The 20603-nt window shown below is 36.4% G+C and overlaps 1 protein-coding gene across 3 annotated transcripts in view; it reads left to right on the forward strand.

Moving 5' to 3' along the window:
• Window positions 1-20603, forward strand: part of LOC136782397 (zinc finger protein 541-like) — a 166726-nt gene that overhangs the window by 82083 nt on the left and 64040 nt on the right. Inside the window, exons 1-3 of one of the 3 annotated variants that reach the window (XM_066741831.1) lie at window positions 9579-9633; window positions 10106-10215; window positions 17966-18084. In XM_066741831.1, coding sequence (XP_066597928.1) covers window positions 9600-9633; window positions 10106-10215; window positions 17966-18084 — 263 coding nt within the window. In that variant the 5' untranslated portion in view covers window positions 9579-9599. Of the gene's footprint in view, window positions 1-9578; window positions 9634-10105; window positions 10216-17965; window positions 18085-20603 lie in introns of those variants that run through there. The other 2 variants (XM_066741821.1, XM_066741836.1) reach the window with 2 other exon arrangements.

Below are 20603 nucleotides of genomic sequence, written 5' to 3' on the forward strand. Positions count from 1 at the left end.
TGTCTCTTTTGTACGTTTCATGAAAGTTGTCTAGTTGACAAACTTGACAAGTTTTTTTTAAATAATTTGACAAATAATTGCAATGTTACGAGCTTTTATTATAAAAAAACTTACTCTGTGTTAAACATAATTAACACTAATATAGAGATAATGTTAAAACTCATATAGTATAATTAAAATACAAATTTTTATTAAAGTTATATGTGTTATAAATTGGAATCAGTTTAATAATTTAACGCGCAGCATGTGATTTAATCACGTGTATAAAGCATATCGTGACTATATGGCGTTACTATTTGGTCTAAATAATCTTACACAAACCCCTTGCCTCCTGTCAAAGATACGGGCGTAGCTATGAGAAATATGCACGTGTAAACGACATAAGCTGCCAGGCAAGCAACCGCGTCAAGGGCTCTTATTGTGATGTTAAATGAAAATTGAAATGGAATATGGAAATCATCTTGCGTAATACAATATAAAATTTCTACGCGATCAATATTTGCTTCTGGATATCCGATTTCCAAACAGGAGCTACAAAAGTGGTAATGAAATGAACACTTTTTGACGAGTGAACGAGTCGAGGGTTGCAGGAAAAAAGAGATTCTAAATTAATTAAATAAAACAGAATAGTACAAACATACAAGCAAAGATATGTAGTTTTAAAACTTGGAAATACTAGTACTATAATCAATTCATATTCATACCGCATCTATCGAATCAGCCTGTCAAGAATAATTTAATATTATTTTTAATCTTAAACACAGAGTATAGAAGAGAGTTCTTACAATCATAAGCTCCTATTTACCAGCTAAACGTGAAAACTTTATCTAATATAACAAAAGTATAATGTGTCTGTAGCATTTTATTTAAATACAATAACAAAGAGTGTGTGTGGGTATAAGAAGGTTTGTGCAAATGGGTGCCTGAATTCTGATTCCAATTTGGATTTCAATTTGACCGTGCTGTGGCTTCAGAGCAGAGCACGCATAACGGCTTATAATTATTTATTAAGGTAAATTTAAAACAGCGATGGAATTGTTAAAAATGAGATAATAAACGTTCGATAAATGTGGGAAGCTCGAATATGCAGTTTTATAAAAAATAGCGATGGAGTTATAAGGGTTGGTAGAGGCGACCTGTCGTCATGAAAATTGCAGAATAAAGTTTCCGAGGGGGCGTGCATCGATTGAATTAATAGCCATGGGGAAAGGCGCCAATTATTCTATCACACGCTGATTACCTACAGCGTTCTCGCCATTATCTGCCTGTTACCGTTAGCTTTAGGATCTGATGCGTCGACAGTGAAGCGAGATTTTCTAAAAAGCGACGGTCCGACCACTGATCTTTCGATAAAAGCCACCACCATTGGCACACCTTTGTCCAATGACAATATGCCTTTGTGTAATTGCCACTCGCTGAAAATAGCTTTGTTTCAATAATTAATTTGCCGGTGAGCGAAGCGGTATAATTGCATTGATTTCATTAACTCATGATGTTATATGTATGTATTTATTAACTTCTTCTTGGTTAGTTACAATTTAATGAGTCTCATTTTATTCAATCCTCGATATAATCTAGTAAGAACAACGTTCGTTCGTGTAAAATAATTTTTCACTCGATGTGCAATATGCGTGGCTTAGATTTTTTTTAAATATATAGAAAATTGGAAATATAGATAGTTTTTGAGTGTGCTTTCCACGGATGTATCGAAATATTAAAATGAAATTTAGGACAAGAGCTGTTTTCTATAACTCTCGTACACAAAAGTTAAATTATATTTTATTGTTTATACATTCGGCCACGATAGCAAACATACAGCGCTGCTACTCATTCTAAACTGAGGTAAATTTAGCTTCGTAACTGATCCACCTCTATTAGAATAAAATCGTTACTTTTTCTGGCCCGCTTTCTCGTGATATAGTAACCTGGCTTTCTTTCGCAGAATGAATATTTCGCGCTATCTATAATATATCTTTACAAAATCTGCATGCACATACGCTCTGTAAAATACTTGATAAGCATAGTATCACCATTCCATTTCGAATGACGGTATTTTACTCTGGTGACCGTAACGATCTCCTAGTGTAATATGTCCCAGACACCTCCGATAAAAAGCATAACTATCTCTGCTGGCCCGTGTCCTCGATCATCGAATGGTTTTGCGCTTTCCTTACCCCCGACTTCATACATATATATATATATATATATATATATATACATGTATATACCCATATACTACATTATACCGATCCCCTGCGCAACTATTACCATTTCTTGTTTCCCATAACCAACATTCACGTATATGCACATCAGCTACCACTATTTGTGATATTTATCCACTATCAATACCTTCAGCTTCGAACCTTATCTAACTTGAAAATTGCAACATTTAAACTTGGAAAAACTGGCAAGAAATTCATATTATTTACAAAAGTTTATTGACCTAAAGAAATTCAACATTAAAAGTGTGTCCCAACAGTCAATCGAATCATCCGTGTATACGACTAATAGTCACTCATCGATGACAAAGGTAAATTTTTCAGTTTTTATACATCAATGTATGCACAAATTAAAAAATGATCAATGGAACAATGAAAATTCTGTCATATAATACCCACAGGAAATGATCGATTAACAAAATTTCATTACTCAGGATTGTCTCTATGAAATAAAGCTGATCTACGTTGACGATTAATATTAAAAAGAATATTAGGTTCGGTGTATAATTAATACAAGGCGAGCTTGCACACACAGAATGAATGAAGTTGGTTGGAGTTTGAGTTGAGCAGAAGGTCTGGGTCGTCGACGTTATTTGAAATCACTAGTATATATATATATATATATATAGGTAAAATATTTTCGCGCGAAGGATCTTATGGAGGGGCCGTTTCTTCATAGGGAATCGACTTAGTTTACCGCTCTGTAGCTTAGGCAATTTTCCAAGCGAGCTCTGAGCCCCGTAAAGTTTATGCCTTCGTTTTGTGTAGGTGCTGGTTTCCGTATACACAACATCATTCTATATCTATACCAATCTATACTGCCGCTATATTCCCCGTCTCCCTTGCTTTCTCGGACCCACGTTCACTCACATTACGCGTATCTATATTTACATCTAGACTACGCAGGAGTCTTACACATGCAGCGTGCTTTTGCTTGTACCGACATCAACGCTGTGTTTGTTAGCCAGTGCGCCTGCCCAGCGCTAGATATGGCGTCTCCGTACACAAAAGCTTACCGCCCACGCCTCTTCGCGCGATACCATGTTTTCGCGTGCTTTATGTAATAAACATGCAACAATTTGCCAAATTATTGGGGACACCTTTACTTTCAATTTAATACATCTGAAATAATCTACGGGTTCGATAATTTGCCGAGATAATGTCAAAACCCTCAAAATTCATTAGTTACAATTTTTGACGTTCTTTAAAAATGTTGGTTCTTGTTTGAATATAAATTTCTCTAAGAAAGTAATCTTTTTTTTTTAGATTTAAAGGTTTGTTTTGTGAATATTTAAAATATATATTTGAATAGACATATATGGCACCAGATTGTGTATTCTCCTGAATGTTGAATCAAAGTCAGATTAATGTTTAATAAAAAATGTGGGTAGTATACAAAGTAAAAAAAATATATATTTTTAACATTAGTGAGAAATGATCATTGTTTCTCTACAACTTTGACTATCTGTATTTGATAAAATATTAAATCCATTTTTATCAAACTTTTGGTAAAATATTCGTATACCAAATAAATTCTGGAGTTTCACACAAAAAAATATCCCTTGAATTTAAAAAAAAAAGTAGGAAAGAGAGAGAAATTTAGGGATGTTATGTATACAGGGTCCGTCAGATAAATCGCTCCAGCGTCTAAAGTGCCAAAATCTCGATGATGGACAATAATCACGTTATTATTGGTCGAAGATAGGAAGAGAAAGAAGATCGAGTGATCCACACAATCTCTCTCTCTCTCTCTCTCTCTCTCTCTTCTCGCTTCTATCAACTCCCCACCCTCCTTAATTGAATTCATTATTTGTCAGTGAATGAGATTAGAGAGAGAGAGAGAGAGAGAGAGAGAGAGGACCGCGAGTCACTTGATCTTCCCTCTCTTTCCATCTTCGACCAATAACAGGCTTATTATCAGCCACCCCGTTTTTGGCACTTTCGGACGGCGGGTCGTTTTATCTGACGGAGCCTATATATATAATATACCACGGATAATAGTAGGTTAGTATTAGAAGGTATCAATGTGACCGCGATTGATGAGCCAATAGTGGTAATCCACTTGACACGAACACCGCTCGCGTAGCTTATTCACTTGCAACAAGCGTGTTGTTGCATGTGTAATTGGGTAAATATGCAGTATACTTAGCCTGAAACGTACTAGCAACGTCAGGTCACGTGGGGCTTAACATCACGTACTATCTCCGTCGCGAGCACTATCTTCTTCCTGACGATCGTAAACGCTCCAACGAGTTCGTTGCTTCGTTACAAGTAGACTTTCTAATTAACTTATACTATCTTCCTTCTATCCTTTATTATGAACAATGTCAAAGTCACTTTACACTTTAATACTAGCCGTCATTAAATTACCGTCGTTCCAGCTTTTGAACAAAAAGTTGACTCTTCAAATTTTTTATGAGCGAGACCAACAAAATAATCAATCCGCGGTCTGGCTGTGCGTATTTTTATGATTATTCTTAAAATAGATTTTTTAAACAATATAATTATAGAAATAGAAGTTACAGAATGGAGCAGCTCGCAGTCTTCCTGTGCTCGAGCCTCCGATTTATTTATAGTCTCTCTGGTTAAATTTTTCCCCGATTTTTCATGAAACTGGAAAGTCTGTAGAAGAAAAATTTGAATTTTCTATGGTATTTTGTACTTTTTAATTGGTTTTATTATTTTGTTTAGTTTTACAGCCTCGATTTGCAAAAGCAGTTTTTATTGCTATCTCTTATCGATTCAGGGAGGGGGCGATACTCAATTATTCCTGTTATATAAGTAAAGAGGATCTTCAATTTCGACATAAAAGCTTGATAATTGTATTTGTTCCTATTTACGAGTTATTCTTCTCTTTTTATTGCTCCGCGCAGAGGCTACGGTGATCCTGTCTGCTTAATAGTTAACCGACGTAATTGTCGGTAAAAAGTTTATATTATAGCCCAATAAGAGTATTCGATATTTCCATATTTTTTAACAATGAGCTTTATTCTTCGATAATTGCGTCGAACGAAAAGTATATTCGATATTTATACGGCTTTTGGAATCAACAATTGAATAATTCATAGCAATACGATCGAATTAATACTCGTGCGTCTTGTTCTCTCAAGCTACTATCTGAAAAGGTATTTTTTCATAAAATTTTATAAACAATTATTGCAGAATAATTTGCAAAATTTTTTCTGCAATATGAGGATGATTAAAATTATGTTTCTCGATAAATAACTCTTCTGCGTAATCTGCAAATAAAATAATAGCTAAAATTTTCTAACGAAAAAGAATTTCAATATAAAATTTTGTTAAGGATTTATGAATAAAAGTGAATTATTTGATCTCGTCAGCGACTAACATAAGCTTCCTTCTTAACACGAAGAATGCAATGCTTCGTGTATATTGTTGATGTCTTTAAAATGCTATAGTTTGGCAAGAATCTCTTATGGAACTCAAAGGTTTTGCCAGGTTGGCCGTAAAAGCTGACTGAGATGCAACAGTTTGAGTTGAGAAGCGAAGCTTTGTTTTCTGTTTGTCTTCTATATAGGGTTTCGCTCGCAGTACCCCGTCAAGCTTAACTGTTGGATTTTACGGCAGATGATACTAAACTACGGAGAGCAGTGCGACGAGTGCCGAATAATCCGTAAATTTTTAAATTTCTATCAAGTTGAACGAGCTCGATCTTCTTTAAACACATAAACCTGCAACAAGACTCGCGTATCAGGAGTGCATGGAGCATGGAACAAAGAGAATTGGCTAAATCACGACCAAACCCCAAAGGATAAATAAAAATCAATGTGAAGCTATAGGTTTTAACGCTCGCCAATATCCGTGCACCACTGTTCGATCGAACGAGTCTGACGAAAAAAATATAATTAGATGGATATGCTAGTATACATTGAAAGAAATAGCTATGAATTTAATTAGCAAAATACTGCTGCACGCGTAATATGACGTAAGAGCATATTCAAACCGTATATATATATATATATATATATATATATATACGAGAGTACAAAGTGGCCCGTACGAAATTGCTAGCAGAATGTTACAGGAGAGCGACCTTAATTACGCGGCTGGATATAATTAACGAGGCATACAAACGAACGAGAGAATTCTTTTGACGAAGATTGGCGGTGTGGCCTGAATCGTCATGGGTCGGTGTGATTCGGCGTGGTTCGGAGTGGCGCGGTTCGATATGGCACGGAGCGGCGCGCAGCGATTCGATCGATTTTTATTTGCAGCGACAGGCCACCCGTGCTCAAGCTAACCGGGCTATTTCAGAAGGCGCGGGATTGTCACTGAGCAGATTTAACGATAATGCCCAATAATTAGATTCCACTTGTAATTGCCTCTACCTATAGAGGCATTAACAAATGCTGATAATTACCCACCGAAATTAACTATTTTAAGCGAACCATCTCTTTCAGCCTGAATTTAGTTCATTGTCACTCTATTTCTCGTCTTTCTTGTATTCCCTTCGTGTATATATATATATATATATATATATATATACATATTCTTCTTTAGACTGTATCTTCCTTATTGTATATATTGTACTTCCTCTGTATTATAGTTGTAAAACTCCTTATAAAATCACTTTGCTTCATATTTGAGATTGAAAAACATCCTTGGATGATAACAAGCAGCCGCGCATAACCAAACTTGTTGTTCTCTATTATTTTATATAGTAACATGCGAATAGACACTTTATTAAAATTTTTAACAATCATCATTTAAGACGACCGATAATTTAATTCTATCCTTGCGATATTTTGCATTCTTCGGTCTTCAAATTTCTTTTCAATCTGGAATTTCTATATTTTCTAGTTGAACGAAATCGCATTGAAAAATCGAAAAATATATTCACATTCGACATTATTAAGTACAGCGCAGCCATGTAATTCACTCTGCTACTCACTGCCGGGCGCAGCCCTTTCTAAAGGACGGCGTCATGCTGGAAGGTCATAAAATCCACAATTTTCCAATTTTCATTTTAAAAGTTTGGGATCACAATCTTGAGATGAAAAGTGCATTTTTTGAAGCTTCTAACTGTATTTCCGCCTCTGAAATTAACAATTACGTTGAAAAGACGCGTCTGCATATGTATCTAAGTTTTAAGCGGGACAAAATAGGCTAATTGGGAACTCGGAGTAAAAAGAGATAACAGTCCATCGTATCACAGCTCCGCTATCCACGATTCGTTTTACTTAATAAGATCATAAAACTCTGGGTAAAAGACTGCACTCGTGACCATGATGAGTTTATTCAAAGCATGTTTGTCATTTGCTTGTAATTTTTATATGATACAAACTTATCTATTTATACTTAAATATACTTCAAAAATATTTTCTTTTAATTCACAATTCCCTTGCAGGATGTAGTTTAAATAGGAGTCGTGTAATCGTTTTGTTGTCCTTTTTATCAAAGAAAAAGTTATAATTGGACACAGTTATGCAGAAAGGAAGCTGTCCCCACAATGAAGGTTTTGACACTTTCGAGATAATATATTTAAAAAATACGCGATTTAGTTATAAATTTTTATCACATCTCGTTAACAAATTGTTTTTTGCAATTTTATTCTGAACATCAAATATTTTCAACTCCATTCTGCATGCAAAATTTCACGTTGTTAAATCAGTGTCAGAAAATTTTAGTTTGATTCCTTGTTGCATATCTCTTTGTCTCCTTGAAGGAAGCATATGCAGTAAAATTGTGTAGTCAGGATCAAAGCCGTTAAAAATAATTTCAGCTATCGAATCGTAGTTTGGATTTAGTTGGCGTGATCCTGTAAACGTCCTGTAACAACCAATCGCCGTTTAATTGGGGCTGGAACGTGTAAGAGATAAAAGCTTATAGTGTGTTTATCTCTTTTAGGTGGACCATTATAATAATTATAATAAGTTTTTGAGAAATGAAGCTGCAGGAACAGCACAGCAGCGACGCACACATTAATTCAGTGCCGGTATGAAAGCAACACGCAAGCGACATATGTATAGGTACATATAGAAATTCTCTGGTCTAAAGGACAGCTGGAGGCTTCGTAGGACGTAGAGAGCGACCTTGTGTTAGAATCGGCGATGCAATTATGCACACCGTGGTAGACGGAACCAATGTTGCTACGCTGCTACGTCGCTTTTGGAGACACGTGCCCCAGGGATCTAGACGCGAATGCAATCGCGTTGGGATCCCGATGTTGCCTCCACTTGCTTAAGTACACTTTATTAAGTATGCCGTCTGCACGTTGCGCCACCACTTATGCGGCAAATGGAATTATGAACACGTCTCGTTCCATCCCTCTTCTTCCTCCTTCATTCATACCCCTCTCTCCTTCAACCTCAATCTTCCACCATACGAGGAAATCCTTTGCTCCGAGGCGACAACTGCTGCGTTCCTCTGTCTTTCCACTGAATATTCCTCTCGAATCAAATGAGATCATTGCTTTGATGAAACGAAAATCGACACAGGAAAGCTTTACCAAAGCTTACTTGACGATACAATTCGTATATACTATTCCTTATATGTATAACTGACTGATTCATTTCTTTCCCACTGGGTACTCCTAAATTCCTCCTTCCTCTCATTTATTAGTTTATGTTTCGTTTATTTTTAGTGATAGAGAGTGGTAAACTAAATTTCTATTAATCCCTGGCTGGAGGATGTTAAGTATTTTTTAGTTTAATTTTTAACCGAAGCAAATTTACCCGATGCCTATATAATTTCAACTTTTTCGGTTCTATTTACTTTTATTTTTAATCATGAATTTACAAGTGGAATAAACGTATATTATTTTGCGATTTTATAAATACATGAGCAAGGATCGAAGGTTCTTTCAAATTCTAATTTTTGAACATTTTGCAACTCATTCTGACAAGCTAACGCTATATGCTATAGTATCATGAAAGATCGAGAATATTCACTTAAACTCGAATTTGATTGCAAAATTCTATAAATCATTATAATTATACAAGTTATTTAAGATTCTTATTGATTTTTTTCTTATAATTTTGACAAAGTCATAAGTATATAAATGTTATAATTGACATATCTGTAACAATTAATATTATAGATGATTGTAAAAGTTTGTCCCCCAGTTCAATATATAATAAGCTTTCACGGAAAAGCGGGCAGAAACTTATTACATCCTCCCATTTTAATTTTCCCATAATTTCCACCTTGTTTCAAAAATGGCTACCAATTTTATGCGCATTATGCTTGCGCACGGAATTTGCGCGTGCGGACTGCGAAACGCAATGTTATTATACAGTTTTAGCGCTGCCTGCAATGGTGACTTTCGAGATACACGAATAGCTCGCACATACACGTGCTATCTTAGATGCAGCTGTGATTTAATTAGGAGCAGTTCTTTTCTCTTCTTTTTCAATACAAATGCCTTTTTTTATAATATCAACTAAATTCCATAGTAATATAATAACTATGAAGTTATAATTATAGAAACGTTTCTTTAAAGCTTTCTTCTTCCAATCGATTTCATTATCTTTCATGATTTTAGAATTAACCGACTATAAATAAACGTTCCTAGCTACTACCAACTTTCTACTTTAAACTTATGTGGAATCGAAGAGTATTTTATTTAGACACGTTCGAAGTGTGATTCCCGATGAAAAACTGTATCATAAAATTATTGTCGTTATTGCAAACTTTACGCTTTCTGGGATCATTCTTACTTGTTATCATAAATCAACAATTGCATAGACTGTTGATGCATCATAAGTTAATCACGTCAAATACTTTTTGGACAATATCGATAATTATATTAATTTTAAGTATCATATTGTTTAACATTTATTTGTTCGACGATTAATAAACATTCTTAAATTTCTCTGACCTATTTAAAGCTTCTAAAATGAACAATCCTGATTTTTGTTATACAGGCAGCAGCGAAGAATCCAGAACAGGCACAGGGGAGCCAGGAAAATTGGGTGTGAAAAAGTCTAGGCCAAAAGCTTCCTCACCGAATAGGCAAGGGCCACAACAGTGCCAGGTAAATATGATTCGCTCTACTTGTACATCAATGTTTATTAAAACGTTAAGACTGCACCAGACTCTCTAGGGGAATTTACATGGTACTGCAACAAAGTAGGCTTGATACTCAACGCGTTAAATAACGTTGATACATATTTCACAAAACTTTCCGCAATTTCAATATGTTTGATCTTTTACCATCATATTATTATTTGCTATGCAAATATAGTCTCAATTATCTTCACTTTTGTCATAATAAATGATTGAAATTATAATAAAGGAAAGATTGAATGGAAAGTCATATCTCGTTGTTCGTGAAATAGTACCTTAATATAGATATAAAAGTATCGAGCAGTTATTTAGTGGAGTGTGACTGATTTAATAGTATAATTAATCCTTGTCCACGTATTGTGTTTGGAAATCGTTTTGTAATATCGTAAAAGTTGTAAAGCTTGCATACACCCGTATTCTCGCAAGCGTGCGAAACAAAACGACGCCATCGAGCGCTAACGACGCTGACCCATTTTCCGTTTGCGCCGACGCAGTCATCTCGAAGAGCACTATTGCGAGTGGCCTTTACTCTGAAATCACGGCAAGACAAATATATACGAACGCTCGTAGATTTAAATGGAGATTACACGGCGCGAGCCCCCGTCGTTGTAGGTATGTGTATGCGAGCTTGTATGCACACTATACACTATGTGTGTATTATTTACATTATCGACTTTTGATAAAAGCTATACAACATTCTACTGCAAACCTTAATGGTAAAATAACCGACAATTCAATATAAATCTACCGTGGCTGATAATCCCTTAACTCTTTGCCATCCACCAATTTCATATAGCTTCATTTGCTAAATCAAAACTTGACGCTAACTCAATGTAAACTCTGTCAGATTACACGGCGTAAAGCTCTTATCGTGCATTAACGAGCAAAATTGAAAAAACTGAAACGATCTACTTGGGACTCATTAGCATCAGTTTCATGACGTCACTAAACAGCAAGCTCTATTTCTTCATAAAAAAAGAGAAACGAATAAATAGTACAAATGAAATTAAATATTTTATCTGCTACATAATTTTTACTACTTTATAACTGCGCCATTTCGAGATTACTTATTACTTCAGAGAGATATCCGGTTAAAAATACTTTAGAAATACTAAGATCGCGTTCATAGTTTGATCTATTAATCACGCTATGTGGGACATTATAGTAGGGGTAATGAAAGGTGACATTAAATTAAAATTGATTAAAATAAAGATTAAATTTTAACAGTGGAAATAAGTACTACTTAATTGTTTAACTTTTAGTTAGTGTATAATTTGAGTAATTAAGTCGTTTGAAAAGTAAACGTTGAAGCTTACATTTTAAAACGAGTTATTTTTCTTAAGGTCGAATAAATTACCAAATGAAATCTATTGTAGTGGTTTTTGGACACCCTATGTACGTCCTGCAGTTACTTTTCTCGTTATCCCCTTAAATGGGTATTTTGGTTCAAGAAAGACACGAGGGGCCGTGGAGCCCACCGCTTCGCCTTGTTACGTAATTAAATGATGGCCCGCCTGACTTGTTGACAAGCCTCGTCAATGTGTCAAGTTAGCGACAAATTAAGCTCGTACTTCACGATTTGATTATAGTTCGAATATTATATTCGCGTAACAGAAAATCTATGTATTATTTATAGATTCTGACTTGCTACGTCATTTATTTTGCAATATCGAACAAATTGTTGTAACCAAAAAATTACATTTTATCAGAGAAGTGTGAAAAGATAGTATATTTTTTAAATTCGTTTTAAATCTTTATTGACATAATGATACAATTCAGATAATAAACAATCCTTATAGCAATTATTACAAGTATTGTTTTTATTTGATAGTTTATCTGTGTGTGATTTTAAAGTTGCGCTACATTTTTATTAAAATGGAAATGTATTAAAAGAAAATCCATTGCGAACATTATTCTTCAAAGAAACACGTACCCAAGATTGATTTAGAAGCCTACACAAAAGTAGGCAAATTATAAAGTAGTAATAATTTCTTTCATACTTTTTAACCATTTTATTATAATTTTTATCAATGCTCATTCTTTGCAAGAATGTTATCGTTTGTAGTGTGCAAGTATAAAACGGGCTATACCGCACAAGTCTAGGTTTCGAGCTATACAATTTAATTTTAACCGAAGTTGAGGAATCGAAGGAACTTGGAACAGCTTTTTAAACCAATCGGAATGACAAGATTAGTATTTTGAACTCGGTTCAATTTTTAAACTTTCGTTGAAATCAAGTTGTGAAACTGGGCTTTAGTCATTTATAGTACTTCCTTTTCTATACTTACTTCGGTTACTTAGTCAGCAGATTCTAATAATAGCTAAGAAGTACGATAGGAAGTAAACTGATCAAGGAATAGCCATTCGACTTGGTTGGTTAATTGAACTGGCGCAGCTGGCTGCGGGCCTTCTACTACGTACAATAGTTCACATTTCGTTTCTCGTTTTACTCAGGTTCCGATAATATCGCGAGATGGCTGTGGATGATGACATTTTAGAAGTCGTGGACCCAAGTTCCGATTATCCTCGCGCGTGATTCTAGAATTAAGTAGACGTGGCCAAAACTTTTCCAATAGGGAGGCTCTTATGCTCGGTCTATATAATCATTCTTAACTGATACGCACATATACATATATATATATATATGACACGTAGTTTTTATCTCCTTAAATTCTATCGTCTTATGCAATAACGTTTAAAGTACAAAAAGAAAAGTCTATCTTTTGGCTCCCTTCGTATTTGGTTCGTTAACGTCGAAAAACGTCGAATAATATCCCCAAGGCTGACTGATGTCATCGCAACAGCTCACTTTTGTATCGGATCTCCCACCGTTTCTCACAACCTTTTCTTCCCCCCCTCCCTCCCTAGGTACTCGGAAAGTTTTACCTCATTATTTAGGGAAACGGGGCCCCTTTTTGTCGAGAGTCAGTAATAAGATGCGCTTCTCGAGAGAACTTTGCTCGATCGGAAGCAAGAAATTGCGTTTCTCAAGCAAATCAGATATTAAATAGATCGATCGAAATTTTTCTTCTCTTATTGGCCATTACGTTAAAATCTCTCTAAATTTTAATAAATAAATGTGCTTACGAATAAACATTAAGCTTAATTTACATATAGCTAGACTACACAGAATCTGGGTTAAGTACGAAACAGCGCTATTATACTCTACTTATACTAATTGGATATGTTTTATAATATTTTTAATTAAATAAAGAAACGCATTTTTCAATCCATTAACGGATGGTACAAGGCTGGCAAGTAACATTGTTGCGAATAGGAATACAAATGATGAAAGCAAAAGGTAGCAGATAGCCATTTGGTATTCTCTTCCGGTTTCCTCTTAACGAAGTATCAACGTTTCACAGACGTATTATAGCTTCAGGCACTCGGTATAGGTTTGTGTACTCTGTTAGGGTGGAGGGAAAAGTGAAAGGGGTATGAGAGAAGGGATCTTCAGGCGGTATGCGGGCGCAGTGCAAACGTAGCATGGCGAGAGGAAACAGGGTGAAGGACTAGCCGTAATGATGTTTGTTTTGCTCTCAGTCAGGACCAGCACAGCACCAGTATAGAAGCAGTGGCAGCATAGTTTCGTACGCTGATAACGAAAATGACTGAGAGGGATTGTATTATAGTATCTTTGGATCAAGGACGATCCCTCGCGAGAATGAAAATTTCACCTTCTTTTCTCACCCTGACAATTTTAATTCTGACCCTCTTCGTTAGTTTTTATCTTACGTTAGAGCCCCTTTCGTCTAATCTCCCCACTCCCCGCCCCCCCCCCCCTCCTCCGCCTATATCACCCTCTCTCTCTCTCTCTCTCTCTCCCCTCACAGCCTTCCTTACTCTCCATTACACTCTCAGCTTTCTCCTCAGCTCGTAAATTGAAACTCCAATGTGTTAACGTTTGTGCTTTTGGGGCTCCTTAGGAGTTAAGCTACGCAAATTAAATTTTCAGCTTAGAAGCGGAAGTACGACGAACCCTGCTTCCTGTTTTTCCCAGCATCCTCTACCCTTTACTCGTTCTCCCCTTTCTCTATGCTTCTCTCTATACGATAAGACAACGCATAAAGATTCATCTTTCACACATTGCATAATTTCTCCAAAATTAAAAGGAATAAATTTTTTGAATGAATGCATTTTAATTAATGATTTGGTTAACTGATAAAGACATGCTTGAAATGAGATCTTTAATATTAAGGTTGGTACGCTAATATGGATTCGTTGATTAAAGAAGTTTTTACTTTTGTACAAAATTAAATAACACTCATATTTTGTAAAATGCGTGCAAATAAAGAGATTTTATAAATCCTTTAAAACGTTTAATTTCCGAGATACGTATGATATTGTTAAATGATTAATCTCATGCCAGAGTTTTTGCAGACATTATAAGATATTTGTTCCTCGGAAAATATTTTCCGATGGAGCCAGGAAAATTCGATCATATCTGAGAAGCGTCTTAATTTCTTTTCCGATTAACCTAAATTTAGCTGGAAATGGCGACGTTGGATATAGTAGAGTTTCCTTAACGAGACAAAAGTATTGCATCGCTCGGTAGCTCGGTTTTTTGCTCTCTCTCTCTCTCTCTCTCTCCCCTTTTTCTCCCATTCCCTTCTTCTCTCTTCCTCACGCAGCCGTAGAACACTTGCTTTACAAGGATTGCAAGTAGTCGCGAAAGCAGCCACGCTACTGCGCACATTTTAAAAAAGGATCACTCGCAGTAGTAGAAGCATGTATTTGCCCCTTTACTTTCACGTGCACTGCTTTTAATATACCGTTTCTACTATTAAAAGCACCATACGTAAACGAGGTTTACAGCAAAAGGTCGAAAGTTCAAAATTGTATTATACTGCAGCAAGCAGATGTTAATCACGCTTTCGCCTTTATTAAATTCTTTTCAGTCCAGTTGAAAACTATGTACAGTGGCATTGCAAAAAGGAAACTAGAATAGAATAAAATTATAAAACGCTGTTGAATCATTATCAATCGTACGAGCGTGAAAACGATCTTTTTTATTTTCCATATCGTAAAATCGTTTTCAAACGCATTTGGTGTCAGCAGTCGTCGCTCAAAGATGATATGGGTGTATTCTGTGTGTTTCGATAAATAATTGTTTTTCCAAATATCACCCGAAGCTTCGATCTTTATTTCTTTTTCATAAATTCCATTATCGCGAGCTATAATAATTTCAACATTTTTCATACATATATGTATATATATATATATATATATATATATATATAGCCAAATTGTATAAATTGTCCACGCAGGTGAGTAATTTCAATAGCGAATAACAAATTAAGTCAGTGTGACACGCTTTGGAGAATGTATATGCTAATAAGTGTAAGTTATCAAGCATTAATAAACTTTTCTCACAATCTCACCACAAGTACATGGGCTTTTATGAAAAATAGCAATAAGTTGCAATATCGAACGCCGCAAGTGCAATAATGATCAGAGTACATTAAAGGTGAATAAATGCAAATAAAGCGAATGAACAAAGGGTGAGAAAAATCTTTTCGAGAAGGGGGAGAGGGGTGGGGAGTTAATCAATTCGTCACCTTTTGTACCGTAACAGTGCAGCAGCGGTGCATTGGGCGCAGCTGTATTGAAAATTAATTTCACTTTAGCACTCCTTACATCCGTGCAGCGACTAATACGCCGATTCTCTTTTTACGAAAGTCGACGCGTATAAGCGCGAAAGAAAGTCAAGTCTTTTCTTTGGAAGCTTCGAAACTGGAGTGCATTGATGTGTCGATGACGTTGTGCTTTCACAAGCTCTGTTTAAAATTCTGCATCCGTCTTATAGGAAGAGCACTGCACAGCGCCGTACCTTCAATATGTTGCTTTTAGTACTTTATAAACAGCTTGCGAGTAAAACTTTTGCAGAGATCACCGTTAATATTTACCATACGTTGATTCACCGCTGATGGGAAAAGTTTTGCAGAATTTAGAGACGTCAGAGCTATTACATCGCCAATTAAAGTACGATTGTTCCGAATCGCTTTAGCAGCTTCCTCTTCAATGTTCGGCTCTCCCCGTTTCATGCTCCCCATACCCGAAAGCTGCACGTTTCCAGCACCGACACTACCACCACACATGACTGCTTTATGAATTTTATCCCAAGTCTCAATTTGCGGACAAAAGCACGATGGGAATTAAATTTTTCCAATTATGATGTGTGCACGCGCGATGTAGAGGCATGGATTCGTTAAAATTGAGGAAGATGGCGATAGGGCAGACTTTGAGGAGGAATATGTAAGCAAATAAATATGCAAAGCTTTGCTTTTTCCAAGCACTGTGTGGGTAAAAGAATGAATAAAGGGCTTTCCCACTGTGCTTTTCGCTTTCCCAAAGAGAACAAATATCCTCGTCCTTGTACAATTGACTTCTTGAAATAGTTGCTGCATTGTACGACGCTCTAATAAACCTAATTTAGCTTTACTTACAGCATCCGATATCCGCGCCAGCCCCGTAACTAAATATTATTATTCCCGGTAGGTATACGCGGCCGTCTCAAACGGTCAGCCCCGAATTAAACCCTTGGCACAATATCATGATAAACTTTGAACTTTAACAAAATCTCTATTATAATATCCCTTTACAGCTGGCATATAGGCCGCGCGCGACTATTATCATGAAAATGATTTCTATTCACAATACATATAGGAACACTATAATTTGGAGGGTGCAATAAGCATGAGAAGAAAGTTGAAAGAGACTGATGGCATAATAAGCAACGAAGCTCCGACGCACGAAAAAGTTGATGGAATTTAAAGCTTGCTGGTGATGACGAAGTTAGACAAGAGTAATATTCAAATTTAGTTTTGAATAATCCTCTTGGTGAAAATTAACATCTCCGTTGTCGAGACGAAATAGAAATTTTAGTGCATGCAGAGCTTGGAACGCTGCGATTTTGCCTCTATACTAGGAAACGTGAAATGGGAATCGCTTGCGTAGAACCCTCCACGATGGTCATGCATGCTAATTGAAAGTCGGTGTCGCAACCATTGGACTCGACGATTTTGGTAGGAACATTCAAGTATACGTAGAAAGAGAGAGAGAGAGAGGAACTATCTACCTCTTCCCTCGATATTCTTGTACAAGGCTCAACCATGTCAGGGCGTTTTCACCACCAACATCTTTATTCCAGCCAACATTTTATCAGCTCACCATAGTGGAATGGCAATGACTCTGTTCCCGAGCAAACAATACCTTTCGAATACCACGATTCTTCGGATGTAAAAAGATTCCCTCCGAGTTTCATTGTTAAAGCGATGCTAGAGTTGACCAAATCGATGGGAATGTGTGTAACATTGATCGATACTGCTACTTGGAACGATAAATTTGAGGAAATTGCTTTCGGACTGAGATTCAAAGGCTAACAAGCGCCTCTTTATATCGTATCCTCGGATCGGAAATAATAAAAAGAATTATAAGCAGGCTCGCGTTCGATATGTGCTGGAAAATGTGAAAAGATATGCTGCTGCGCTCTCGTTCGTTTACTCGTTAAATTGCTTATTTCTGCGAATATCTCGCGCGCATAACTTGAGACTCGATGATGCAGGAGAAGCTCCTGCCTCCACTGTTGAGACGTTTCATTTGATTATTGGACGATTAGTTTCGAAAGGTTTAATGGTAGCTGCGAATTGTTACTAGAAGCTTGCAGAAGTAGCACTTGTGCTTTTGCTAACACGAACCTATCTCTTGTTCCGTTACAGGTCTGCGGGAAGGTATTTAACAACGCATCGGCGCTCACGAAACACAAGCTGACGCACAGTGACGAGAGGAAATACGTATGCACGATGTGTAGCAAGGCGTTCAAGCGACAAGACCACTTGTGAGTATATCTCTATATAAATGTATATGTATCTATGTGCACACGCACCTATGCACGCACGCCCTTCTATAATACCTACTATGTATTTCGTTCACTACGAGAGAGCTTCAATTCTCATTATTGTACTACTTTGATTGTCCATATAATCCGCATGCAAATCATTCAGCTCTTTGGATTTACGCTGCACGATAATTCCCTCCAAATTACCCAGCTGCATGCCTACTCACACTTATTCTATCTATAGCCTTTTTATTGCACTGGCTATACTTGTAGTAACACACTGTATCATCCGCAATAGTAATAATACTCGTGTTCTCATATCGTTTTTAGAAATCGAAAGTTTATGCAATTACAAATTGTGCTCGATCGGAATCGTGCAGTGTGAATACGTAGCGAACGATAGCTTTATTGTTACAATAGATAGAAATTCAATTTTTATAACGATCTGTGTCAGTGGAGGATGTCAGTTGATTTGCCAAAATACTTATGGACTAAGCAGTTTATGATGAAATTCAGGAAGTAAAATTTCATTCAATTTTAATTTACCAATATCCACCACTGACATACGTATATTTACAATGTTAGGTCGTTTAGATATGACTTGTTCATTTTATAAAATAATTGACAACTAGTGCATAGAGAATTAGTTGTAAAGAATAGTATAGTTGCGATAAAATGTCAAATTTTGTCGTATCTTATTTTCGATAAATAATTCTACGCATTATACCGATAAGAATAATGAACTTTTGGAAGGTCCTGAAGACGTGTAGTATATAGCTGCAGCAAAAATTAATATTTATCAATAAAGTGCATAAAACCACTAAGAGAATAAACTGACTGTGTGGACGAGTAATGAGCATCGAGTTAAAGCTTAAAAGGAAAACACGATAGGAAAAACAGAAGCTGGAGGGAGAAGAAACGTTCATTGAGCAGGGTAGATGGGATCGGCGAGGGGGTGGACGGTCTGGCAAAGTCGATTTACGCCGGCTTGAAACGATGGAAAAGTGCGCTGCCGGAAAAATAGAGCCTGACAGTATAAAACTTGCAATGTTATAACATATCAGGTATATTGCTGAAGGATATCTGTCACTTTGTAATATTTTAGCAATGTTTTTGGAATATTTCTGTAAATTCGATGAAAACGGTAGAGTACAGCTGAGCCGTGGAAAAGTGCGAAGAATAAACATTGAATTCTCTTATTGACGTGGAATGGGGAAGGAATAATATTAGTGTTGTATGGAAATTAGAACGACACAAGCCAATCATTGGTCCGGTGTTAGTAGTATATATGTATCTGTTCTTTGGCTTTCAGAATCACGTTATAGTTTGAATCGTTGGAAAAGTGCGAGGAAGCTGGGAGAAATGGTTGAAAAGGGTATATAGGAGGGAAGGCCATAAAAAAGAACAACGGGGACTAAGCATTCGATTCTTATGGAGCATAAGAAGGAATCAATAGTGTTGTACGGAAATCAGAGCCACAAGCCAATCACTATTTCAATATATATATATATATATATATATACGGCTACTATACTCGCCTATAGCTCGGGTCAGATTCTACTTCTTGTACTTTCTTCGCAGAGACGAATCTCTAAATCTTACCCACACTACCACTACTAACAATACTACCACACCCCTTATACTATCTCTATCTCCACATCAACTTCTCATACCCCTTCCCCAGCAGCCACCCTCTGTCTCTACCCTTCCAACTTATCCTTCCATTTACCTGTTCTCCACTTATCCCTCCTATTCTGTACAGTACTCGGTACTGTGCAAGTCTCTGTGCTGCTTTTGCCAGCTTTCTCTACGGATTTGCCACGTACTACGTGAGTTCATTCCAGATAGGTGCTATTTCTCCTCTCACCCTACCTATATCTCTTAGTGTACCTAACAAAGAGCGCTTTTCTAGTAGACGACGCGTCAAGAACGACGTGCAAAATATTGCTTCAGCTTAATCGATTCCACTTTTTCTAATTATTTTTAAATCCCCTACAGCTGAGTTTGCATTTGCCAATTATTTTCTATAATTGCAAATTTTATTGTACGAGAATATATATGCTTCTAGAAAAGAAATTCTGCAGGTAGAAGTCTGTATTGTTCAAATGAGATTTAAGAAAATTTAATTGAGGTACAAAAAGCAACGATCTCTTCAAGTTGTAGTTCCATTTTATCCCAAGGGATTTTACTTTGCTCCGGTCTCAATGCCTCGCTTCCTCAATGAGACACCATTGTAAGCTTCTCAGCGTTTCTCCGTTATCGAAGTAAATTTACGATTTCTCTTTCCTGAACTGAACCTGCGGCGTCGATATTATTCGGAATAACGATCAACATGAAAGAAAACGCCATGCCATGACTTTAGAGATATTTCCAGCGAATTTATTCTTCTCCGAATTAAAAGAACTTGAGATAACATCGAGAATAAAAAAAAATCATGGAAGAGAAAGAAAAACGGATTTGCGCAACGTCGCAAGAAACAAGCGAACTTTAGGCTAGAGCGAGGTCAAAACGTCACTTTT

The sequence above is a fragment of the Prorops nasuta genome, unplaced genomic scaffold (assembly GCF_024137725.1).
Source record: "Prorops nasuta isolate Cenicafe-Biocafe unplaced genomic scaffold, Cenicafe_Pnas_1.2 PNAS00002, whole genome shotgun sequence".
NCBI classification, from domain to species: Eukaryota; Metazoa; Arthropoda; class Insecta; order Hymenoptera; family Bethylidae; genus Prorops; species Prorops nasuta.